We start from the raw sequence: 26,341 nt of genomic DNA, 5'->3' as shown, positions 1-26,341 counted from the left end.
GCTTCTCAATGTGCATTGTATTGTTTTATGTACAGTGGCTTGCAGTTGTTTTATTGATTATAGTTTAGATATTATTGTAACTGTTGAGTGGATTTCTGTTTAACTTTTCTGTGTTGATATTGTTATTTTATACTATTCTAATGATTGTTGAATGTTACTTCTTTTTTGATGGAGGTTGCCTATTTTAAGGTTGTGTTTTATTGTCACATTTTTGTATTGCATTAGATTGTTGTGAGATGTACATTTTTTGTTTCTTCAGCTTGTAAACCGCCTTGAGTATTGTAAGATAGAAAGGCGGTAAACAAATTAAAAATGATGATGATGATTGGTATTATTTTCTCCTTGCAAGGAGAAAAGAAGGCGGAGCCAAGAGGTGGGTGATGTGAGTGGGTAAATATTTCTAGCAGGTATGGGGTTGAGGCCCTCCTCTCCACTGCCCACCCTTCCACTGTTGACCATAGCCTCCCCCATGGCAGCATCTGGATGAATCCAAACCACAGTGGAGGAAAGTTACCTGCAGCCTGGACCAAAGTCATGGAAGTTGGAGGTGGGGGGGAGGAGAGAACACACCAAGTTCAAATGGTAGCACAAAGTCTGACGAACAGCCTCGCATCACAAGAGAAACTCCTACAGAGCTCATCGCAAACTTCACCATGTCACCTGCCAAGATACTACCGGTAATTTGATAAGGTAAAGGGACGCCTGACCATTAGGTCCAGTCGTGGCTGACTCTGGGGTTGTGGCGCTCATCTCACTTTACTGGCCAAGGGAGCCGGCGTACAGCTTCCGGGTCATGTGGCCAGCATGGCTAAGCCGCTTCTGGCAAACCAGAGCAGCGCACTCAAACGCCGTTTGAAACTGCTAGGTTGGCAGGAGCAGGGACAGAGCAATGGGAGCTCACCCCGTTGCCGGGATTCGAACCGCCAACCTTCTGATCGGCAAGTCCTGGGCTCTGTGGTTTAACCCACAGTGCCACCCGCATCCTACCCCCAAAAGGAGAGGGGGATGCAAACCAATCTTAATACAGGCACTCACTTTCACTAGTATAATTTTTGCCAGATCTTCACATGGGCGCTTTTCATTCTCCTTTCGCGGGTGTTCCCATTCAAACAAGGTGGTGTAGTTCTCCAGCATCTGGGCCATGATTTTGTTGCAGATTTCCTGCTCCTTCATCCCTTCAAATCCAGAAGACACGCTGCAAAAACATGAAACAAGGTTGGGGACATTATAAACAAATGTGACGTGCCAAACGGCCTGTAATGAGATAGCTGAATGCCAGCCAAATTGGGCGCCAGGAAGAACATCACCATGGGGTAGTCGTGGTGAACTTGTGGCTATCCAGGGGTTATTGAACGACAACCCCCACCAGCCCCAGCCAGCATGGCCAATGGCCAGGGACGATGCCAGCTGTAGTCTGGCAAAATCTGGACCGTCACAATAAGGGTTGGTCTGGTGTAACTTCTTGAACCCTAGTATGAAAGGAGAGAAGAGAGAGACAGGAGGTTCAGGGAGAATTCGAGACACAGCCCAAACATGATGGGTTAGATCAGTGTTTATCAACCTGTGGGTCCTCAGATGTTGTTGGACTACAACTCCCATCATTACTAGCCAGCATGACCAGTGGTCAGGGATGATGGATGTTGTAGTCCAACAACATCTGAGGACCCACAGGTTGAGAACTGCTGAAGCTGCACCAAGCTGCTGCCAGACTACAACTCCAACCATCCTTGCAGATTGGCTGGGCCTGCTGGAAGTTGTCCCTCAATAACATCGGGAGGGCACCAAACTGGGGAAGGCAAGGTTAGATCTTATTTTACACTTTATTTTGTAAATATTGCATACAAACTGGGTTGGATCCAGAAGCAGCCCCTAAACAGGAGACTCCCATCGGCTGAAAAAGAGAGGCTTTTTTTTTTTTTTTTTGCTGATTTTCCCTGTTCTCTGCAGTTCCCAGCTGGAGTCCTACAACATAGAACCGTACGTAGAGTGGGAAGGGTCTAAAGCAGCCTTTCTCAAACTGTGGGTCCCCAGATGTTGTTGGACTACAACTCCCATCACCCCTAGCTAGCAAGGCCAGAGCTCAGGGATGATGGGAGTTGTAGTCCAAGAACATCTGGGGACCCACAGGTTGAGAACCGCTGGTCTAGAGGGCCATCTAGTCCAACCCCCTTCAATGCAGGAATATCAGCTAAAGCATCCATGACAGATGGCCATTCAACCTCTGTTTAAAAACCTCGAAGGAATGGATGAAATTTAAAGACTATTTAGCTAAATATGTTAAGATAATTTAAATAGAAACACTTGCAAGTACCAGATTGGCTTAGGATTTAAATATGTGAGGTTATAGAATAATTTATCTAAAGTTAAAATGAAAAGCAAGAAAGATGTTAATTGATTAAGTGAATTTTATGAGAAATGAGTTTTGGAAAACTTTTACAATGATATACATAGAAACTCAGCTAGGGGAATTTGAGGAAGTCACCAAAAAATGTTAACAAAAGTGGAATTATTACAGTTAGGATTTATGTTTGTTTGTTTGTTTTTTGATGTTTGTTATAAAATTTGGAAAATCAGTAAAAATTTTGGGGGGAAAAACAAAAAACCTTGAAGGAAGGAGAGTCCACCACATTCCGAGGGAGTCTGCTCCACTGTCAAATAGCTCTTACTTTAAGAAAGTTCTTCCTGGTGTTTTGTCAGAATCTCTTTTCTTGTCACTTGAATTCAATGATTTGGGTCCTACTCTCCAGAGCAGGAGAAAACAAGCTTGCTCCATCCTCCATGTGACAACCCTTTAGATATTTGAAGATGGCTATCATCTCTCCTCTCGGTCTCCTCTTTTCCAAGTTATAGACCTGCAGGCTCTTCCTCCCTGCCCTACACAATGGTCTTCTAGAACTTTCCTCGCCTCAACCTAAACTGGTCATCGTTCTCCAAGAACTGCAACGGATCCAAATGGGACAGGATAGCCCAGAGGAGGCCTTGTTAGTGCTGTGCTACAATTCTCCAAAGCTTGAGAAATGATACTTCAATCAGCAATGCATTTTTAAAATGGCTCGGCAAGGCATGAGATTCTCAGTCCTCATGAGAGCCAATTATTCCCCACCCTTCTAAAAGCCAGTTCTCCAGGGGTATTGTGTGTTTGCCAGCCAAACAGCAGTAATATAGTGGCTAAGTACTTTTGGTAACGTAGGAAGAGTGCCAACAGAACAGTAAAAAATGCTTGCAAAGAAACAAAAGTATAGAATACCTTAAAAGTCCCTTAGGGATCAGTCTGGAGCTATAATTAGAGAGGAGCGGATCCCTGTCACTTTTAATAAAAAAAAATGCACTATGGCTGAGCCTTCTATTTACTCTTCAGTGGCATCTTCACAAATATCAAATGAGACAGCTGAATTATGAAGTTGAAGGACATTGCTCTGAACCTGAAACAACAACTTTTCCTCTTCCTCTGTTGTGAATGAAGTGAAGGAATGAGATGAGAAGCAAGCCTAAGGGATGTTCCTGATCTCAGAAGCAAAATCCAGACATTGTGGCAAACTGTAGTTCAGGGAAACTGAACTACGGCTTGTCGTTACATCCAGCTGGACAAACCATGATTGAGAAATGGCTGGCTGAACACATGGTTTGGGGTGAGTTTTCAGAATGCTAGCCTTACGATTTGGTGAGGTTTGAATTGATGCATGAATTTGAATTTGTAGACCTCACCAATTTTTTTGCAATTTTTTCCAGCTGGACTTACCCATTTTATCTGCTGCCATTTATAATGCTTGTTAATTTGTTACAGGTATAAGTCGTTCATCATCTACACCTGCTGTACGTCACCCTGAAATCTGATCTGATGAGATGGTGGTATAGCAATGTTTACAATAAATGCCTCTGCAAATGCCAGGCCGCCACCAACACATTTGAATAAACAGGGCCACCTTAGTTCCATAACATGTTTGCTAACTTTATGCTACAGGAAAAAAAATCTCTCAACTCATTTTAGATCACAGCAGAAGCAGAGTTGAGCTTTCCCAGCTAAGATCAGCTGCCAGAACCCTTGCTATCTCTTAATCTCCATTTTAAAAATGATTAACCTTTTGTAGTTTTTGACTCCCTGCAGCTCCTGTTGCTTAAAAAAAAGCCCGTCTGGAACTCATTTGTATTTTCATAACAACCTTTTCTATTACATGACCTTGGACTTCTCTTTAGATTTTATAATGGCCTTGTTATTCTCCTTATCGTTTACCCAGTACTTTGGAAGCTTGATTCAGTCCATTAGACCAAACCATGGCTAAGAAAAATGACACCTGATTTGATTGTGACTGACTGGCAAAGCTGAATCAGAAACCATGGACTGAAGGACTGCAAAATGGATTACGCTAACTATGGTTTCTGTGATATCTGAATGTACAAACCATAGAGAAAGCTGCTGGTCACCTAGACTGCTGAGCAAGACAGAAAAAGAAAACAGATCAGCAGCACTAAGCCATAGTTTGCCTGTGTGTTTGGATGCTCCAGCCATGGTCTGGATTCTCAACTATGGTTGGTGCAATGTCTGAATTGGGTTGAAAAGATTCAGAGCACCATACTACACATGTATTCTCATAAGTTAAGTACCACGGAATTTAATTGGGGTTACTCCTAGGTAAATGTGTACAGGATTACAGCATTAAATTGAGTTTCCTTGAGTTCTATCTCAGGAAGTAACAGGAGTGAGTCAGAGACTAATCAGATAATTTAGGTGTATGGGGGATGGGAGAATGGTACTAGTCCAGCCTGACTCCCTTCTCCCTTGCCTGATGCCATGCTGAAAACTGATTTTACAAACTTCCTTTGTTTGCAGACATCACTTGAAAAAATGTCCAAACCCACTGGGCGGCGGGGGGGGGGGCATGGGATTGGTTCCATGGTCCTTTGATTCCCAGCCCATCTGTTCAATTACATTTTCCAACCAGATTCTGTCTAGCAATCCTCTTCCAGTGACTTAGAGGTTTCTTGCTATCTGCATACTTTATCCCTTTCAGCTTATTAGTGAACAGAACTAACCTGAAACCTAATCTCCAACAGACTTAATTGACAGTCTGAGGATTTCCTTGGTCACAACCGCAATTTCCCTAATTAGCTCTATTTCAGTGTTAATTTGCACCTCATTGAGATAAGGAGCGGTTGCTTCTGGTAGGTGCTCAAGTAGAAAAATGCACCTGCCCTACATGGCCCTTTGATTGAAAAACAGGGAGAAGGCAGGGGGTCTCACCGACTTTTAAATATTTGGCAGTCTTATTTATTTCCAAATTTTATATCCTGTTATACCTTGTCCATCAGTACCTTATCATCGGTAAAGACAAGCAAGATCAATAAAAACAAAAAAGTGGGAGGAAGAGGCAAAACAAATTAAAGAAATCCAGGAAACTAATGAACAAGAGAATCAAAATCTAACCATAGAAACAACATCAGCTCATCTTTAAGCACTTTTCTAAAAAATAAAAGAAAGCAAGGTTTTTCCTACCTTCCTGAAGTATCTGTGTCTGGTGGGTTTCCCTAAGCAAGACAACTATTTCACAATGCTGGCACCACAACTGAAAAGGCCCTGCTTCTAGTAGACATGTGCCAGACCTCACAGGGTGGAAGAACTTGGAGCAGTGTCTCCAATGCTGAATGGAGTGTGTGGGGAGGCACTTTCCATTGTACTATTTTCACTCACTGAAGCATCTCATTCTAACAAGTGGGAGATGGCTACTGCTTACAAGTTTCCTGCAGGCATCTGATGGGGCACCAAGAAAACAAAATGATGGACCAGATACCCCTCCGGTCTGATCCAGCAGGGCTCCTCTTGTGTTTTGACATCACTTCTGATGAAAACAGGTACACTTGCTTTGGCTGCAACAGTTCTTTGTGAGTAAAAAAAAAGTGGAAGAGTTCGCTAGCTGGATAAGATTAAAAATATTTACTCCCACGTAGGTCCCACTGAAATTTATTATTTAATAAATGTCTTTACCACCTTCCAGAAATATAATTCTTTCCCAAGGCATTTCACACAAAATACCATTAATAAAATACAATACATTGAGGGGGGGAAACTTCTCAGTAAAGCAACTGTGTAGTATTAAAACTAGTCATCCAGCATAAAAAATTACAGCATAATATATTCTTCCAAGACCACGTCGCATTCTCAGATTCTCTGTCACAACTAGAAGCCAAGGCCCAAGGGAATCTGTGGCCCTTCAAATATTAACAGACTACAAATCCTATCAACACGCTGGCGGGGCCTGATGGGAGTTGAAGTCCAACAGATTCTGGGAACCCAGAGAGTTCTCTACACCTGCTGTACAATTTTCAATGCCCGTTTGAAAATATCCAGGAGTGGGAGTGAGGTGGGCTGTTACTGCTGAGTAAACAGGTTTCAGTTTTGCACTGAGAGTTGTTCTCCATCTTTTACATTATCAACCACTGGGGCAGGTAGTTTCCCCCCTACTACATGTGAACTCTTGTCAATGGCCAGCAAACTAATGAAACTCTTTCACACTCTAGGCAAGGCGTACGGTTGGGTAAGCCACCCCTTTCAAAAGTGTGCAGGCAGAAAATGCTGCCTAGTTAGCAACAAATAGTCTCTAAGGTCCTCAGCTTCACCAAAGGGGACTCTGCTAAAAAAATAGGCAGCATAAATATTACTGATGATAAATGTTACCGATGATGCCCTTGTGAAGTTTATTCTTAGCTCAGCGGTTCACATAATTTCCCAAGAAATGAAAGGATCTGAAAGAACAGCCTCTTGTTCTTGGTTATATTTCAGATGTGGGAGGGCAGGTGGAGGAACGAAGAAGTGAACCTCTTTGTGGCTTTCAAATGTCAGGGACAAATTGCTGTTTTGTGAACTCCTGATAACAGTCAAGCTATTCCACATCAGATGAAAGGCAGCTGGGCCAACAGCATCTGCATTCTGCATTTAAAATGGACACGAAATGTCGGATTGGCCGTTGTTCTATTTGTGTCGAGGTGACCTAGGCCAGGAGGAGCGTGACCGAAAAAGGACATCATTTCAGGAAATGGTCAGGGCAACAGATATTTGCAAACCTGAGAGCTGGGCTCAAGGACAGAAAAAGCGTCATGCTGGCACAAAGAACACCGCATTTTTAACCTTGTGTTAAACAGATATCTGAACACATCAAAATTAGAAGTCCTCCATGTTGCCAGACTCCCAACTCCCATCAGACCTAGCCATTAGGGCCGACAGTCAGGGATGATGGGAGTTCTAGCCTAACATCAGAAGGCTACAGGTTCCTCATTCCTGATGTCAATAAAAACAAGGTGTCTTCTTCCTTGATCTACAAACCTGTGGTTGTGCTACAATGACTGTGCCTTGTTTTCCAGAAAAATGCTAAAGAGGCATTCAGCGTGGCTGGTGTAATTGGCCCTAACTGGCTCTCTGCTGGTCCTTTGCTTATACTCGCTACTTCAACCAATCCCCTTCTTCTGACTAGGTCATGGTCATAGGTAAGAGGTGACCCAATAACAAGATCAACTCTCATTGGCTCCCAATGGCTTTTCAATCAATGCCACAATCCATCCATTTTTATTTTATCCTAACCCTCCTGCAAGGGACGCAGGTGGCGCTGTGGGTTAAACCACAGAGCCTAGCACTTGCCGATCAGAAGGTCGGTGGTTCGAATCCCCACGACGGGGTGAGCTCCCGTTGCTCGGTCCCCTGCTCCTGCCCACCCAGCAGTTCGAAAGCACGTCAAAGTGCAAGAAGATAAATAGGTACCGCTCCGGCAGGAAGGTAAACGGCGTTTCTGTGTGCTGCTCTGGTTCGCCAGAAGCGGCTTAGTCATGCTGGCCACATGACCCGGAAGCTGTACTGGCTCCCTTGGCCAATAAAGCGAGATGAGCACCGTAACCCCAGAGTCGGCCACGACCGGACCTAATGGTCAGGGGTCCCTTTACCTTTACCTCTCCTGCAAACACCTCAGGATGACACAAATGTTTCTTCTCCCATTTATCCTCCTAGCCCAGGTTTGTGGCTGGGGCGGGTTTCGAATCCAGCTCTTCCTAGTCAAAGTTCAACACTCTTCATCACACGGGCTCTTTCCCAGTGTAGAAAAGAGCCTGGTGCAAAGTTGAAAGAGCAACCTATGCCTGAAAGGGTTTTATATCACATTACCAATCCCTGAATCACCCAGCCTGACACAAATCTGATTAGGGCAGATCAGCACTGCATTAAAAAAATAAAGACTTCGAGGAATTTGATTACGTGGAAGTGAAAACACCAGAACGACAAGTGAATCAGGCCCCGTTAACATCTGCTTTTAGGAGCACGGAGTCTCTTGCCACTAAAGTCTTGTCGCATCTCACCAGGGAAGCAATAAAAGCCATTTGCCCAAGCTTAGTTTGGGCTTTTAGCTGGACACTAGCTCTTACTGAAGAGTGTGAGGTCGTGAGAAATGTTATAAGCATTTCCCAAGACTAAACCAATCCAATTAATTAATTCACTTTTTAATGATGCAACTGCCTCTCCCCCAGTAGAAGCACCGAAGGCTATCAACAGGAGATGAAGAAAACATCATGTACCAAACTGGGCACTATTATAAGGTCAAGGTAGCACTTTGTAGTTAAACATTCTCTAGAGCCGTATCTTAAAAAAAAAAGGAAGTGTAACTAAAATCGTTATGCAGGGTTAAGTGGTAGGAGAAGGTAATCAAAACAAGCCTGCAGTTCACCAGCCATTTATCTTTGGCTGGCAGACTTGAAATTAGACTTGTGAAAAAATAGGATTGGCAAGAGCAAGCAGTGGGGGCAAAGTGCATACAAACAGGTATACAAACACACATTTCCCCTGGTAACAGTTGTCCGGACGTGAGCTGTTGAAAACAGGTGGAAATATGACTAAGTCAGAAAACGCAAGGGTGCCTGGACTGATCAGATCTTCCAGTATCCTGTCTTTGGGAATTACTAAATCCTATGCGATTAACTGAAGTTGCAAAATGTCTGCTGCTGGCAGCAAAGGAACAACCTTTCCCTAAGGCTCGTCAGAAGGGTGAGGCATAAGCAGGTGCCTGTCTTTCATCTGGGATTATTCCACACCATGGAAAATGCCTGAAGTTCTAGTGTTGCAATTGCTTTTTCTAAGAGCTACCAAAACACACACACACACAACTGTAAATCGAATAGCAAGCTGTTCCTTAAGAGAAATGGACAACAGGGGTGAGGATCCTGTCGACAGTGCAGACAAGGCGCATTCATGCTTGCATGAGGCTTAAGGTCACTTCCTCAGCTTTATTCTCTGAGCGGGGAAGAGATTCTTCGCAACTCTTGTCTGCAAAAGGCGTGAACAGTGGTAGTACATGCCTATCTCTGTTTAACTCAGCCGTAAGTCCCACTGATATAATGCTTACTCGGGGGGTAAGTGTAACAGCCAAACCCTGTGAATGTTTATAGGAATGTTGCCTGGCAGCATATTTCTATTCATGCTTACTCAGATGCTAGCCTGAATAAGTTCAATTGGATTCACCCCAGATTAAATATATATGGGATTGAAACCCCGACCCGCTATTTTGTGCTACTTTATGCAATGCAAGTTGGCTAGATTTTTTGGTTGTAAGTCGCTTTGAGTTGCCTTGAGCAAGATAAAGCGGCTAAACAACAACAACATACTGTAAATGTGAACTCAACCAAGTTTTCTTCTCCATCCCACCCAAATGCAACTGCTAAAATACAGTGGTACCTTGGTTCTCAAACTTAATCCGTTCTGGAAGTACGTTCCTAAACCAAAGCGTTCCAAAATCAAGGCGTGCTTTCCCACAGAAAGCAATGCAAAATGAATTAATCTGTTCCAGACTTTTAAAAACAACCCCTAAAACTGCAATTTGACATGAATTTTACTATCTAATGAGACCGTTGACCCATAAAATGAAAGCAATAAACAATGTGGTTCCACACAGTCAAAACAAAAACAAAAAGAGCTGCAAAAACGCAAAATAAATAGCAAAAACAGACAGACCTCTGCGTAACACTCAAAACGGAAGTGTGGCACTCAAAACAGAAGCGTAAAACTCAAAACTGAGCACGTTCGGCTTCTGAAAAAAAGTTCGCAAACCGGAACACTTACTTCCGGGTTTGCAGTGTTTGGGTTTCAAGTTGTTTGAGTACCAAGGCATCTGAGAACCAAGGTAATGCCAACACCCTCCTTGCCTCAGGTTTCTCTGCCTCCATTCTCCTTTTTCATCATGTTAGGCTGGTGCCTACAAGTATCAAAACAAGAGGCTGCCTACAGCACTCTTTGCATATTGCACAAATAAAGTCCATCAGAGATCCTTTCATTGCTGCCCACTGATCAGCGCTCTTGAGATTCCACAGCATCATAAACAAGCCAGTCACAAGAGGCAGAAAAAAAGGCACAAACATCGGCTTACAAAGATCAACAGCAAAAACATCCTCAAAGGGTTGTGGGAGGGCATCCTTGTCTTACATAACAAGTTTTAACATCGCAAAAACAGCACGTATTTGGGTGACAGGCAAGGGAGGTGGGAAATCAGCAGAGAGAAAGATAACAATAGCTCCCTCGACAACCTGGTAGTCCAAAACATCTGGTGGGCATCACTGCCATGGTCTCTGTGTTGGCTGGGGCTGATGGAAGATGCAGTCCAGAACACCTGGAGAGGACTAGGTTGGGGAAGGGTGTATTTACAGTATCCTTATTGTTGAGATGCTCATCTTAAAGGCAAATACTGTAATTTCAATATGGTTCAAAATACAAAAACAACTTATAAATATCACCAGCATTTTGACATGCACCGCCACCACCTCAATAGGTCGCTATGTGCCAAACCACAGCAGGAGGACCAATGTAACGTATGAACCAATTAATCAACCATCACAGTTTATTAGTCAATAAAAAAACACAGTAGCACCTGTCTGGGTCATCCTAGCCTACGTTGGCTGCTTATCACACTGTGATGATCTGCCATTACAGTTACTTCCAGGTAGACTTAACTGCTCACCCAACACAGCAAATCTGAGTCAGGTACATCAGGTACAGTGGTACCTCAGGTTAAGTACTTAATTTGTTCTGGAGGTCTGTTCTTAACCTGAAACTGTTCTTAACCTGAAGCACCACCTTAGCTAATGGGGCCTCCTGCTGCTGCTGCGCCACCGCTGCATGATTTCTGTTCTCATCCTGAAGCAAAGTGCTTAACCCAAGTTAATATTTCTGGGTTAGTGGAGTCTGTAACCTGAAGCGTATGTAACCTGAAGCGTATGTAACCTGAGGTACCACTGTACAAGGACAAGAAAATTGAGGTGTTAGAAATGTCTCCAATGTCCAAACCAGGAGCTTCTTTCGGGCAAGGAACTTACTGGAAACAGTTTGGTCCGAATACTGTGGCGAGGTTGGAAACAGTCATCTTGTTCTCTGAGTGATGATCAGCAACTCTCCTCAGGAATCGGCAGAGGAACTTAAGCAGGGAATAGTGGGGCTCAGGCAGCTGCCTCAGGAGTTCTCTCAAAGTGTTCACATTTGGGCTACAATTCTGGATGTCTGTCAGGAAGGGAAGAAGAAGAAGACAGGCGAGGTTATGGACACTCAAATCAAATACAAAATAGCACTAGTATGGTGGCATTAGACTCAGGGACTGAACAAGCACATTGAGGAAGTACGTTGAGCAAAAGGTATGTAAAAAAATATGTCACCACTTTAAAGCAGCCATGGCTTTCCCCAAAGAATCCCAGAAAACGTAGTTTGTTAAGGATGCTTAGAGGAGACTCCTTTTCTCCTCCCAGAGCTACAATTCCCTGGCTAGTTTAACAACCAATCGCTCTTCACAGAGAACTCTGGGAATTGCAGCTCTGTGAGGGGAATAGTGGTCTGGGAGTTCATCCTCAAAATACTTGCTTCACCAGGACAGAGCCTGCTCCTCAGTTTCCACACAACTTGACTGGAATCAGCCACCACCTGTCACAACTGCTGGAAGATGGGAATTAAACAATCCCAAGTTGAAAAGATATCTCCTGAAAACAAATTCTATCCTTATCGCGTCTCGTACTAGCTGAGTAACCGGACTGCGGCGTTCCTATATTTAATCTTTGGACGGAGACTAACAGAACCATGCCAACTACAGGAAGCCAATGTAATTTACACTGGGGTAAATTATCCTAGTGTAACCTATGGCGGATTTCTCTTGTCTTTAGACCCAAGCCCGCTGCACCTAGGGAAGAAATAAGAGACCCTCTGTTTGAGGTGTACTGCTGGGGTTCTCCTCCACCTAAAAGGTAAAAGGTAAAAGACACCTGGACAGTTAAGTCCAGTCAAAGGCGACTATGGGGTTGCAGTGCTCATCTCGCTTTCAGGCCAAGAGAGCCAGCGTTTGCCCACAGACAGCTTTCTGGGTCACGGGGCCAGCATGACTAAACCGCTTCAGGCACAACAGGACACTGTGACGAGTGCCAGAGTGCACGGAAATGCCGTTTGCCTTCCCGCTGCAGCGGTACCTATTTATCTACTTGCACTGGTGTGCTTTCGAACTGCTAGGTTGGCAGGAGCTGGGACAGAGCAACGGGAGCTTACTCTGCTGTGGGGATTCGAACCGCTGACCTTCTGATCAGCAAGCCCAAGACGCTCAGTGGTTTAGACTGCAGCGCCACCCGCTCCCACCTAGACTCAGGATGTATATATGTGTAAATAAACCGTATATTGCAAAGATGCCACAGTCTCCGCTGAGCCTCTTTGTCCAAAAGGAAACACAAGACCCTGGTGCCTTGGAATCACGCACCACTCAGAGACTGGGGTGGGGTGCAATACTGTGTTCCCAAATCAAACAAGCTGGAGAATCTGAGACAGGGACATGTGCCAAAGGGCGACCCGTCCTGACAGGGGCCTGTGTCCTGCATGCTACGAGTGCCTATCAGATGACACGGCAGGATGTTCTTTTACGATGTTGCTCGCCTGTGGCTGGAGACTTGTGGCTATCTGGCTCCTGCACACCCTGTTTCACTCACTGAACTGAACAGCTGTGACATGGATATAATATCCTCCCTTTTAAAATAGAAGGGATGTACAAATCAAAACTAACAGGACAGGCCTTTTTATGGGCAGGCAGATACTAGCATTTATGCAAGTTCAACCCCCCCCCCCAATATGGGACAGATGCATTGCAGGGGGGGTGGACTAGATGATCCTCAGGGTTTCTTCCAGCTCTACAAATTCTATGATTCTGATGACAACGTGGAAATGTCAGCTTTTGGCAGGACGATACACTCAACCAGCTTAGAATCATAGAATCATAGAGTTGGAAGAGACCACAAGGGCCATCGAGTCCAACCCCCTGCCAAGCAGGAAACACCATCAGAGCACTCCTGACATATGGTTGTCAAGCCTCTGCTTAAAGACCTCCAAAGAAGGAGACTCCACCACACTCCTTGGCAGCAAATTCCACTGTCAAACAGCTCTTACTGTCAGGAAGTTCTTCCTAATGTTTAGGTGGAATCTTCTTTCTTGAAGTTTGGAACCATTGCTCCGTGTCCACTTCTCTGGAGCAGCAGAAAACAACCTTTCTCCCTCCTCTATGTGACATCCTTTTATATATTTGAACATGGCTATCATATCACCCCTTAACCTCCTCTTCTCCAGGCTAAACATGCCCAGCTCCCTTAGCCGTTCCTCATAAGGCATCATTTCCAGGCCTTTGACCATTTTGGTTGCCCTCCTCTGGACACGTTCCAGTTTGTCAGTGTCCTTCTTGAACTGTGGTGCCCAGAACTGGACACAGTACTCCAGGTGAGGTTGACCAGAGCAGAATACAGTGGCACTATTACTTCCCTTGATCTAGATGCTATACTCCTATTGATGCAGCCCAGAATTGCATTGGCTTTTTTAGCTGCCGCGTCACACTGTTGGCTCATGTCAAGTTTGTGGTCAACCAAGACCTTACAAAGCACTTACATGCGCATCGCACTGATATCTTAATCAGTGGTGGTGAACATCTGGGTCTTGTGGGGTGGGTCTAACTGAGCCCAGCAGAAGCCCCAGTTTGCCCCACAAGCCAAATGGAGCTGAACGCAACCCCTATTCGTATCAAGCGTCGATCAGGATTTCCAGAGTGCAGCTGATCCAGTTAGGGCTTGCATTTGATGTCAAATTTAAAGGGAGTCAAATGCATGCCCTGCTTGCAGAAGGAGTATCCCTCCAATGTTCCAGCTTGTCCCTTTAAAGCTGCTGTGTTCCTCGCCCCGTATCTGATGTCAGGAGCTATGTCAGGTGTAGGGCAGGTGAGTGTGATTGGGGGAAATCTATTTTAACAAAGGTCCTTTTCATCCCTTGAAAAACCAGCAATACAGTGGTGCCTCAGGTTACATATGCTTCAGGTTACATACGCTTCAGGTTACAGACTCCGCTAACCCAGAAATGGTACCTCAGGATACTATTGCTTCAGGATAACTTTGCTTCAGGATGAGAACAGAAATTGTGCGGCAGCAGGGGGAGGCCCCACTAGCTAAAGTGGTGTCTCAGGTTAAAAACAGTTTCAGGTTAAGAGCGGACCTCCGGAACAAATTAAGTTCTTAACCCGAGGTACCACTGTATGTTAATCTTGTCCAGGATAAAATACTCTGTAGCCAAGGCAGCTGTAATCTTTAGTCAGTTGGCCCCAGAGAAGTCCAATTAAATAAATGTGGCTTTCCAATTTCTTTAAGTGTATCACCCTGGACAATACCATTCTCCTCCAAAACTCAACTCCATCTTCCCAACTGTTACTTGGAAGTTGGGAACATGCTAAGGACTTCATTTATTGAGGTTCCCTCATCTACTGTCTGGAACGTCCCCCCAACAGAGCCTCTAACCACAATTTGTCATCAGATCTGGATTGGCAGGCTACAATTATCTCCTTGCCTCTTGTGCAAAGAGTTCATCCATGGTGACCAAGATTCAATGGGGAAGTCTCTAAATTAACCATAGTTTTCCAGAATATGTAAGCTCTGGATGATAAAGGACCTCACACGACCTCCCGGTGAAACTTCCTTTTCACATCTTAGGCACACAAGAGAGCTCAGCGCCGCATCTTTTCATAATGTTTAAAGTTGCTCCAATACCTTCAAACCACCTGATTCTGCAATGTGAGGGAGTTCAGCCAAGCCCTCTAACCTTGTTCCTAAATTACAACTTGTTTTATCTGTAAACAGTGCAGAAATGCATTATTACTCCTTGGCTGAACATTATTTCCAACACAGGAGCACTGTGTGCTTTGCTGAGTGGTAAGTATCTGGGATTTTTATGGCTACAAACAAGAAAGCATTCTTCTTCACAGCTAACCTTGATCTTATCACAACACAAGTTCAAGAGCGTGTGGCAAGCTGCGCTGGAAAAAGGATGACCCTGCCACCAAAAAACCAAAAACAGCTGACTGGCAAGCCATTTTTAGTGCAAAGCTATGCTCAAACGAAGGGCAGATGTCAGCAGTCGAACCCACTCATACTGGAAACTCTCTAGCATTTTACAAAAAGAGGAGTTTAAATATGTTCTGCCCATTAACCAAGAGGAATATAGCAAAGAGAGAGAAAGTGGAGTGTTTGGCTCAAAAACCACGACCTAGTTCTCACTGAGATGGTAAACCTGTTGCTGGACGGTAGCATGTTAACCCAGGGCTTCCCAAATCTTTTGAGCCCCTTGATGAGCTTATAAAGTTGCCATCAACCCAAATTCTTGGGAACGCAACTGAAACAAAGTCAACACTTCTTAATCAGAAATTACCATTATTCCAAAGCCTTTTTTTTTTTTAAAAAAAGCCTTCTTCGAGTTTCTCCAAGGCAGCCTGCTTTTGTATCTTTGGGGAAGGAAAAGAGGAGCGATAGAACTATTGTTTTGACATTTCAAAGAAATCTTTAGAAAGTGAACGTCTGCACCGTTACACATTTTGTAAAGCAATGAAGCTGCATGGTCGGAGGATACTGTGGAATCATCTTATTAAACACAATAGTTTTCACAGTTGCAAGGGAGGTACACTCTGCACATGCCCATGCTCTTTATTTCTGAGGCTCACAGTCCTTTGAAATTCCAGCTTTACCCCCTCCAAACAGGACACCCGAGGGAAAGGATTCCACTGCCTTTCGATGGTGGTAGCTTTGGGGTGCTTCTCGCTGGCAGAGGTCTAACTCTGCCTCATCCAAACCCCTCCAGCCCAGCAGATTCACTGATTCATCTATGTCAGTATTGTGTACACCAGCCTTGCCCCTGCCAGATGTTGTGGATTACAGCTCCACTAGCTCCAGCTGGCATGGTCAGTCTAAACTAATTGGGAGTGGCTCTCCAGATTTCAGATGTGAGTCTTTCCCAGTCTTACCTGGAGATGCCAAGGACCAGACAAGAGACCTTTCTGCATGCAAAGCACACTCTTCACTGCTGAGCAACACACCTTTTACAGTGGTACCTCGGGTTAAGAACTTAATTCGTTCTGGAGGTCCGTTCTTAACCTGAGGTACCACTTTAGCTAATGGGGCCTCCTGCTGCCACTGCGCCACCACGGCGTGATTTCTGTTCTCATCTTGAAGCAAGGTTCTGGGTTAGCGGAGTCTGTAACCTGAAGCGTCTGTAACCTGAGGTACCACTGTACTCATTTAGTGAAATTTGCTTCAGGAGGTGAGGAAAGTACAGGAATTGACCCTCTTGTAATTCAGACTGGCCAAGTATTCAGAGAAGCAAAGCAACCCAACTCAGTCACATAAATTTTATCCACTGACTAGCACAAGTTGTTTTTGCAGGACAACATTTGTTTTTTTTCCTGCGACTGAGAGTACAGTCATCCCTTGGATCCCGAGTGCCTTGCAAGTTGAACATTTTGGCTCCTGAACACCGCAAACCCGGAAGTGAGTGTTCCAGTTTGCAAACATTCTTTGGAACCCTAATGTCCGACGGGGCTTCCGTGGCTTTTGATTGGCTGCAGGAGCTTCCTGCAGCCAATCGGAAGCCACGCCTTGGTTTCCAAACGTTTTGGAAGTCGAATGAATTTCCGGAACGGATTCCGTTCGACTTCCGAGGTACCACTATATGCATGTTGCCATTTCCCATGGCAACTGCCCTATTTAGGGGAAATGATTAAAATAATAACATCAGCACCAACGGCTATAGATCTAGTGAACTCCACCAGGAACAATATACACAGAAATGTAGGCTTGATGAAAAGATTGTCACCTTGATACAGGTGTATGAATTTGGGATGTGCTGCAGAAGTGATCACCCGATCAGGCAGCTCCCTCAAAAACAATTTCAGCAAACTGGCCGCTGAGCTGACATCGCCTTCCACAGGCAGCTTCACTTCCTTTCCGCTCTCGTACTTCCCTCGAAGCCGCTCCATGGTTTTCAGGTTGCCGTTCACCCTGAAAAGACCTTCCTGTTTCAGCCCTGTAATTACACATTAAAAAAGGAGGAAGATAAATAAATAACTGGCACACCCGCTGCCCTGCTTTAAAAATAACACAGCCAGAGCAACCAATGTCAAATGCTAAACGTAACAAACAAAAGCCTAAGTTTGCTTTTAACTGTCTAGCAGTGAAAACAAGGGCCAAAAAATTGTAGGCCTGGCCTAGACATACATGCACAATAAGGTGGTAAAGATCCAAGGTAGGAGAATGGAACTGCCTCATTTCGAACTGTGAAGGAGGAAATATCATAATTCTGAATGCTCTCTTGTGTGGAAATAAACAGACACCCTACGAATAGGAAACTAGTGCAGTGGAGAACAAGCTGGGTTTGCCTGGTGACTTCATTGTGTGTGTGTGTGTGTGTGTGTGTGTGTGTATACACACACATATATATACAGTGCTTTTCCCCCTAAAAAACTGTTTAGGGGTACTCTCATTTTGACTCAAGAAAATCACAATTTTATAGTTCAAATTGGGAAAAATACAGTAAATGGACAAAAGTACAAAGAGTCACAAAATGCCTGACATCCGCCCGCTGACATTCAACCAGTGCAGTTTTCCCCAGCACAAACTCGCAGACCTACAATTCCTGGAGTTCCATGTGAAGAAGGATTGATTGTTAAACCAGCTCATGCAAGGAGAATAAGGGTCCTCTAAGAGCTCTCAGCCCCCTTAACAAACGATGGCTCCCAGAATTATTTCGGGGAGGAAGCCATAACAGTTTGAAGTGAGATCTCCACACTTTAAATCAGGCATAGGCAACGTTCAGCCCTCCAGATGTTTTGGCCTACAACTCCCATGTTCGCTAGCTAACAGGACCAGTAGTCAGGGATGATGGGAATTGTAGTCCAAAACATCCGAAGGGCCAAAGGTTGCCTATGCCTGCTTTAAATGTATGTTGTGAATGTTGTTGCCTAAGTGCATAGGTAGACAAACTAAGGCCCAGGGACCGGATCCGGCCCAATCGCCTTCTAAATCCGGCTCACGAATGGTCTGGGAATCAGTGTGTTTTTACATGAGTAGAATGTGTGCTTTTATTTAAATTGCATCTCTGGGTTATTTGTGGGGCATAGGAATTCGTTCATTACTTTTTTTCAAAATATAGTCCAGCCCCCCACAAGGTCTGAGGGAAAGTGGACCGGCCCCCTGCTGAAAAAGTTTACTGACCCCTGCCTAAGTGGGTTCACCTGGGCAAGAACCCTGCTTCAGACCTTCCTTCTCAAGGCGGAAAGTTCTGAGGTGGCCCTCATTTAGCCCACAGGAGTTTGAACCAAATGCCTCAAAAGGTCTTTAGCAGAAACCAGCCTCCACTAAAGCCTAGCAATCCTACTCTGACATCTGCTGGAAAACGGGGCACATTGCAGAAAAACAAGAGCCCTTTAAATCAGAAAGTTGAGAAGTATTCACACACCATCAAACTTAAGACTACTTGCTTAGTTCTTTAACTTGCATGCACACAAATATAAGCATTATGCAGCATTTAAGATTAGATTTATTTTATAATTATGTGAAATTCAAACCTGAACCTACTTAGTATGTTGGTGCTCTTAGATCCCCACTTTCTTCCATTTTAATTTTCTTTCACTACTACTACTACTACTATTATTATTATTATTATTATTATTATCCCCCCCCTTTTCCTTCCAAGGAGTTTAAGTGGTATACATGATTCTCCACCTCTGCATTTCATCTTCACAACAACCTTGTGAGGTAGGTTAGGCTAAGAGATGGTGACTAGCCCAGCGTCAGCCAGTAAGCTTCATGGCTGAGTGGGGATTCGAACCCTGCTCTCCCAGGTCCTGGTCCAACACTCTAACAACGTTACAGCACACTGGCACCCTTAGATCTAACCATGACACCACACTGGCTTCAGGAAGTCTGCATTAGAGCATGACAGTCAGGGGGCTTTGAAAATCACCGCAGAGATCAAGACCCTGGCTTGGTCTGAAGGCACGTGAGGCTGCCCCCTTCCAAATGATAACCAGGTCTGGGTGTTGACAGTGTCTGTCCAGACTATCCTGAGTACCAGGATGGAAGAAAGTCAAAATGGAACTTTTCCAAGTAAAATGAAATAAAATATACACATGCATCTACACCACAGACTTGAGCTTTCAGATCAGCTATTATAGTCGTACCTTGGCTCCTGAATGCTTGGGAGTCAAACGTTTCAGCTCCCGAACGATCGAAAACCGGAAGTGAGTGTTCCGGTTTTCGAACGTTCTTTTGGAAGCTGAACATCTGACAGGGCTTCCGATTGGCTGCAGGAGCTTCCTGCAGCCAATCAGCAGCTGGGCTTTGGAAGCGGAATGTTTTAGAAGTCAAACGGACTTCCGGAACAGATTCGTGCCAATACGTTCACACAAAACATGCACAGAGGTTATACAATGTCCCCTGTTTATTGAGCATTCCTCCTGAAATGTTCTCACAAAGTTATACAACAATACCAGATAGTTCTTCCACACTTTCCGGGGGCAATTTCCCACCACTTTTTTTATTTGACTTTTTGCAGCGACGAGATAATTGTTCAAGAAAGTGTGTGGTGATGACAGCCAAATCTTATGCAAACAAACAAACAGTGTCCCTGGGAGAGCCCTGAACTTAGTTTAGGAGTTTTCTTTTAAGGGGAAACACAGTCCTAGGAGGGCGCCTGAGGTCTCTAATAGACACTTCCCAGAATCACCAAACTACAATTCCCAGCATTCTATGGAAGTAGGTGGGGGGAGAGAGCCAATAGAAGTTACAGACAGAGATAAAATGCATTTACACATTGAGACTAGACAGCCCCTTAAAGCAACAGCGAGGAACTTGCAACTCTTCAGAATTTGTGGGACTCCAACTGCCACCTGGAAGCAGAAATCCCAACAGCAGGCAAGACAGGAAGCTGAGTTCTTGTTCTGATTTATTGTATGTAAGCTGGGGGCCCTTTTGGCTGGAGAGTTGGGTCCAAATTCCCAAAGTAAGTAAATAAATAATCTTGTGAACCGCCCTCAGATCTTTTGATGAAGGATGGTATACAAATGAATAATAATTATAATAAGCCCCTACCAGTCCCAGTCAACATGGCCTATGGTCAGGGATAATAATAATAATAATAAATTTTATTTATACCCCTCCCTCCCCGGCCAGAGCCGGGCTCAGGGCGGCTAACACCAATAAAATTTCAGTAAAAACATAGTAAGAAAAAAACAAAACAGTTTAAAGAACAGGTTAAAATGCAATTTAAAATGCAGCCTCATTTTAAAAGTTAAAACCATAAGGGGAGGGAAACATAAAGGTCTGAGTCCAAACCAAAGGCCAGGCGGAACAGCTCTATCTTGCAGGCCCTGTGGAAAGATGTCAAGTCCCGCAGGGCCCTAGTCTCTTGTGACAGAGCATTCCACCAACTCGGGGCCAGTACTGAAAAGGCCCTGCTCCTAGTTGAGACCAACCTAACCACTTTGTGGCTTGGGACCTCCAAAATGTTGTCATCTGTGGACCTAAAGATCCTCCACGGGGCATAACAGAAGAGGTGGTCCCATAGGTACGTGGGTCCTAGGCCGCATATGTAAGCTCTGCAACATCTGGTGGGCCACATATTCACTAATAAGGTAAAGGGACCCCTGACCATTAGGTCCAGTTGTGGCCGACTCTGGGGTTGTGGCGCTCATCTCGCTTTATTGGCCGAGGAAGCCGGGGTACAGCTTCCAGGTCATGTGGCCAGCATGGCTAAGCCGCTTCTGGCGAACCAGAGCAGCGCATGGAAACGCCGTTTACCTTCCCGCCAGAGCGGTACCAATTTATCTACTTGCACTTTTGATGTGTTTTCAAACTGCTAGGTTGGCAGGAGCAGGGACTGAGCAACAGGATCTCACCCCATTGCGGGATTCGAACCGCCGACCTTCTGATGGCAAGTCCTAGGCTCAGTGGTTTAACCCACAGCGCCACCCGCGTCCCTCACATGTTCACTACCTGCACCTTAAAGATAAACCTTTCTTTCCCCCTTTTTCAACAAGGAAGGTTCCGCTAGCAGCTTACCATGCCAAGTCAGGTATTCAACAATCTCCCACACGACGGCCGGGACTCCGTTCTTGCTCAGTCCTTGCTGCTGAAGTTCATGCAGGCTTACGCCAAACACCTTCTGGCAGGCAGCTCCCCTCTGGCCACTCAGCGGGGCTGCCGCAATCTTCTTCATGTCTTCTTTCAGCCTGACAGCGGATTTGCTTTGCTTGAAAGAGCACAGAAAGAGGGAGCAGTCGGTCATCGTGACTATAGGGGGCTGCATGGTGGCTCTACGAAAGGAAAGCCGAGCATTCAAGCCAGGCCTTTCGGGTTTTAAATTCTCAACATAAACAAACGAAACCCGGCGGAGAGGAATTCTTCCGAAAAGATCTGGGAGGGAAACATGCACACACAGGGAGAGACTGAAAAGGGAAAAAGAAAGTCAGAGAGGAGGAGGAGCCTGGAATACGTAGCCGAGCAACAGAGTGGATAACTTGGAAGTCTCCAAGCTGCATCGCCAGAGCAACTGTGGGTGGAGTGGAAAGGAGAGACACGCTCTATGAATGGAAGCCGTTCTTCTCTGAAACATCAGGGTAAACATAGAGGTAAATAGCCGAATGGCCTGGCACGGTAACCAGACACTGAGAAATGGATTTCTGCCACAGCGGAAGAGCAGCAGCACTGTTTACAAGCTAGATTTTTTCTAACACCCTTGCTGGTTCAGGCCAATAGCCCATCCAGTCCAGAATCATCTTCTCACATTGGCCAAACAGATGCCTATGAGAAGCCATATATATATATATATATATATATATATATATATATATATATATATATACACCCCCCCCCACACACACACACCGTATTTTCCGGCGTATAAGACGACTGAGCGTATGAGACGACCGACGACACCCCCCCCAACTTTTCCAGTTAAAATATAGAGTTTGAGATATACTCGCTGTATAAGACTACCCCTCTTCCAATGCACACCAAATAAAAATTAAAAAACCAATCTCCAGTCCAGCTTGGAAATCTGCTCCACTACCCAGGGGCTGGGGGCTTCTGGGGCCAATTTTCAAGCGTATTTCTGCTTCATCTAGAGAGCTTGGTGTCCTCTGATTTAATTTGCTGTCGTTTATTCTTCGGTGGGGAGTTGCTGCAGGAGCTGCTGCTGTAGCCGGTGTATAAGACGGCCCCCAAATTTTGAGTAGATTTCCCTGGGTTAAAAAGTAGTCTTATACGCCAGAAAATACAGTATCTATCTATCTATCTATCTATCTATCATCTATCTATCTATCTATCTATCTATCTCCTTGGGCTGGTTAGTCTATAAAATTTTATCTGTTTTCTGGAAGATGGAGCAAGCTTGTTTTCTCCTGCTCCGGAGGGTAGGACTCAAACCAACGGCTTCAAGTCACAAGAAAGGAGATTCCGACTAAACATTCAGAAAAACTTTCTGACAGCAAGAGCTGTTCGACAGTGGAACAGACTCCCACAAGAGGTGGCAGATTCTCCTTCCTTGGAGGTTTTTAAGGAGAGGCTGGATGGCCACCTGTCATGGATGCTTCAGTTGATATTCCTGCATCACAAGGGGGTTGGGCTAGATGACCCTTGGGGTCCCTTCCAACGATTCTGAGAGTCAAAGCTAAAATGTGGATGTTTAACAGAAAAATAGCAGTGTGCGTTATTTTTAACACTGCTGGCTGGCATGTATCAAAAACAGCTTCCTCCATCACTACCTGTTGCGATATATCCTCCATTCACACATCTCCCAAGGATGTCCCAGTGGTAACTCAATGAAGCGCTATATGGCATTCATTTTAAAACTGGGCTGCATAGCGCAAACGTTCCAGCAAACATTATGCCTGGTGAAAGGCCTCTTGCAGATCTTGGAGCCTTGCTATGAGGCCACCTGGTAATCGTATTCATCCTAGCATAAGGTTCTGCCACTTTTACTGCATTCCTTCTTAAAGGGCTTGCTGAGGAAAGGGGTTCTGCTTGGTGAGCTGTGTGGTCCTGCTCTAAACCACTATATAAACATAACTTTACCAGCTTTCTACTCCTGAAATGATTCGGGGGGGGGGGGAACTATTTAAGCCAGCCAAGATTCCCACTCCTAATAAAACTTGTTTTAAGAATGAAGCTGGCCATCCTGTCACACACTTACCTTGGGAGTAAGCCCCACTGAACTCAAAAGCAGCTGGCTTCTGCACAGACTTACAGAGAACTACACTGCTAACCTGTCCTTTCGAACATGAAAAATGGGAAAGGTTCAAAAGGGAAACATGCAAGACTCAAGAGATGGAAAGGGCAGACAGTGCGTACTAACTCTTTTAATGTTATTTATTTATGTGCATTCAGAAAAAAGCAGAGAGGGGAGTGCATGGTCTTTTGCCTACCCAGCTGCTAAATCCACTAAATCTCTAGTGCCTACAAAACAGGCAAAATATATGCATGGAACAGCAAATCCTTCCCTCTGAAACATCCATCTTGAAATGTTAGTTAAAAAGAATAAAATACTGTACACATTATCAATCCTGCCTCACGGTGCTGCAGGAGCAAGTTGAATCTCGCTTGTCTCTTCATTGTTTAAAAAATGCCTTTAAATCTGCACATTTATCTGAGCGGCTCCAATTTTTAAACACAGCTTCAAACTTACCCATATTGGCGGCAAACATGCACGTACTTGCTTAGGAGCAAAACCTTTTTTTGAGGGAAGACTGCAGGCATGATCACTAACAGAGAAGGCATAACACAACAGAAAGCCCTACTCTGGAAATAAAATGGGTTTGTTTGTTTATTTTACATGCAAACCTGGCACTTATACAATGACTTTAATTGAAAAATAAACCAAGAAGTGCAAAGTGCTTAACTACAAGCTACTGAAACAATTTTGGGAAACAGTTATAAACAAAATAGGAGTTGTGGTGCAAAAATAGATTTTAAAAAATACTACTGGAACTGCAGTTCTATACATTGGGTGGGAGGACGGGACTGAGGCCCAATGAATTCAGTGACTTTTACTTTTGAGTCTATGTTTAATTGTGCTGCTGATCAAACCCCCGGAATCTAAACAACAACAACCCCCCCCAAAGCCTCTTCTTCAAAACAAAGGAGGCAAGCTACATCTCCGAGGTGGAATTGCTGTACAATTATTTTCGAAGCACGTATATTATAAATTAAGAGAGGCAGAGAAGGGCTGACTTTGAGGCTGAGAAATAAGAGCAGAAACGGAATGAACTGAACATAAGCTTAACACTGGAAGAACAAAATGCTTTTTATACATGTCTAAAACAATGTTTGGTTTTTCATCTCTTCTCTATATGCCCCCCCTCACACCCAATCCATGGCTCCGATGTTATTTATTCTGTTTTGCACCTATTAAAAAATACCCCCAAAATTACACACACACACAACCTGGAAGTCTCCTACATTGTAAGACAACAGATCTAGACACACCGACTGACTAAACCACTTTATTGCACCATTCAAAATGTTAGACTGCGCTCAATATTTCCCCCCGTCCCCTGTCGTGGGTGGGCGTAGAGAGAGAGCGCGCGCGCGCAGGCACCCATTTGCGCGCAGTTGCGCACCCATTTGCAAGAGAGAGCCTCCCTCGCTTTCCCCGCGCAGCCCGCCGCCTCGTACTCACACAGATGGCTAATGCGCCTGCCCCCATTCTCTCCGGAGTGTCTGGAAGAAGTAATGAAGATAGGATGAAGGCATTAAGCAGACTGCTGGAGACTCAAGGCAAAGCCTCCCTCCCGAGACACGGAAAGCTTTCTTCCAACTTTGCCTTCTGCTGCGGCTCCGCGGGAGAAAACAAAAAAACAAAAACGTCCAGCAGCCCTCAAGCGTTTTCCCCAAAACTTTTCGAGCTCTCCTTCCTGCTTTGCATGCACATGGCAGGAATCAAGACCCTGGAACTGAAATCTGAGCCAGCGACTCTTGCATTGGCGGACTGGAAAGGGTCATGTGACCCGGGACTTAAGAGTCGCCGACGTCTTGCCACTTCCAAGGATTTCGTGCAAGGAAGGAAGCTGGTCTGAAGGCGCCTCCCTGCAAAGCCACCCCACTCCCGGCTGCTTTCTTTGCAGGGCTCTGAGATATCCTGATTTCGGGCCACAGGATGATGATTTTCTCTATCTCCACCACCTTTTGTTGTTGTTGTTTAGCCATTTAGTCTTGTCTGACTCTTCGTGACCCCATGGACCAGAGCACGCCAGGCACTCCTGTCTTCCACTGCCTCCTGCAGTTTGGTCAAACGCATGCTGGTAGCTCCAAGAACACTGTCCAACCATCTCGTCCTCTGTCGTCCCCTTCTCCTTGTGCCCTCAATCTTTCCCAACATCAGGGTCTTTTCCAGGGAGTCTTCTCTTCTCATGAGGTGGCCAAAGTCTTGGAGCCTCAGCTTCACAATCTGTCCTTCCAGTGAGCACTCAGGGCTGATTTCCTTCAGAATTGATCGGTTTGATCTTCTTGCAGTCCATGGGACTCTCAAGCGTCCACCTTTTGGACTGATCCAATTCCTGTGTGAAGATTTCATTTTTTATGTCAACTCACCCAAGCCTATTCATTTTCTAAAGGGTGTAAGAAAAGCTCTGTTGGATCCACCGGGGCCACACTTACCAGCGGTGCTGCTCCATGGTGCTTCTGCCTGGATAGGTGTTCTTCAAAATACTGATTGCATGCATTGGACTAGGACCAGGGGGACCAGGGTTCAAATCTCTACTCAGCCACAAAACTCATGGGACCACCTTGGGCCAGGCAATGTCTCTCAGCCTAACCCACTCCACTGGGTTCTTCTGGACAGGGGGCGGAATGAGGAACGGGAGAAGCACATTTGCTGCCTTGAGCTCCCTGAAGGAAAGGTGTGAAATAAATTTAAGAGTGAATAAAGTCCTGAACCCCCGGCAAACCTGGAGACAAGTCCCCACGGGCATATACAGTCACACAGAGCTCCTGGAAAATCCAAGGC

At 45.0% G+C, this 26,341-nt stretch overlaps 1 protein-coding gene across 3 annotated transcripts in view; it reads right to left on the bottom strand.

The window, feature by feature from the left end:
* The window catches only part of FAM13A (family with sequence similarity 13 member A), a 136,497-nt gene extending 111,206 nt beyond the window's left edge, over positions 1-25,291 (bottom strand). The window contains exons 1-5 of one of the 3 annotated variants that reach the window (XM_053404085.1): positions 25,016-25,291; positions 21,400-21,589; positions 17,156-17,365; positions 11,335-11,515; positions 1,036-1,195 (exon numbers count right to left, since the gene is read on the bottom strand). In XM_053404085.1, coding sequence (XP_053260060.1) covers positions 1,036-1,195; positions 11,335-11,515; positions 17,156-17,365; positions 21,400-21,589; positions 25,016-25,042 — 768 coding nt within the window. In that variant the 5' untranslated portion in view covers positions 25,043-25,291. Of the gene's footprint in view, positions 1-1,035; positions 1,196-11,334; positions 11,516-17,155; positions 17,366-21,399; positions 21,729-25,015 lie in introns of those variants that run through there. The other 2 variants (XM_053404087.1, XM_053404086.1) reach the window with 2 other exon arrangements.
* Positions 25,292-26,341: the final 1,050 nt, after the last annotated feature.

This window comes from Podarcis raffonei, chromosome 9 (genome assembly GCF_027172205.1).
Source record: "Podarcis raffonei isolate rPodRaf1 chromosome 9, rPodRaf1.pri, whole genome shotgun sequence".
NCBI classification, from domain to species: domain Eukaryota; kingdom Metazoa; phylum Chordata; class Lepidosauria; order Squamata; family Lacertidae; genus Podarcis; species Podarcis raffonei.
This window is presented reverse-complemented; position numbering and strand designations above follow the sequence as displayed.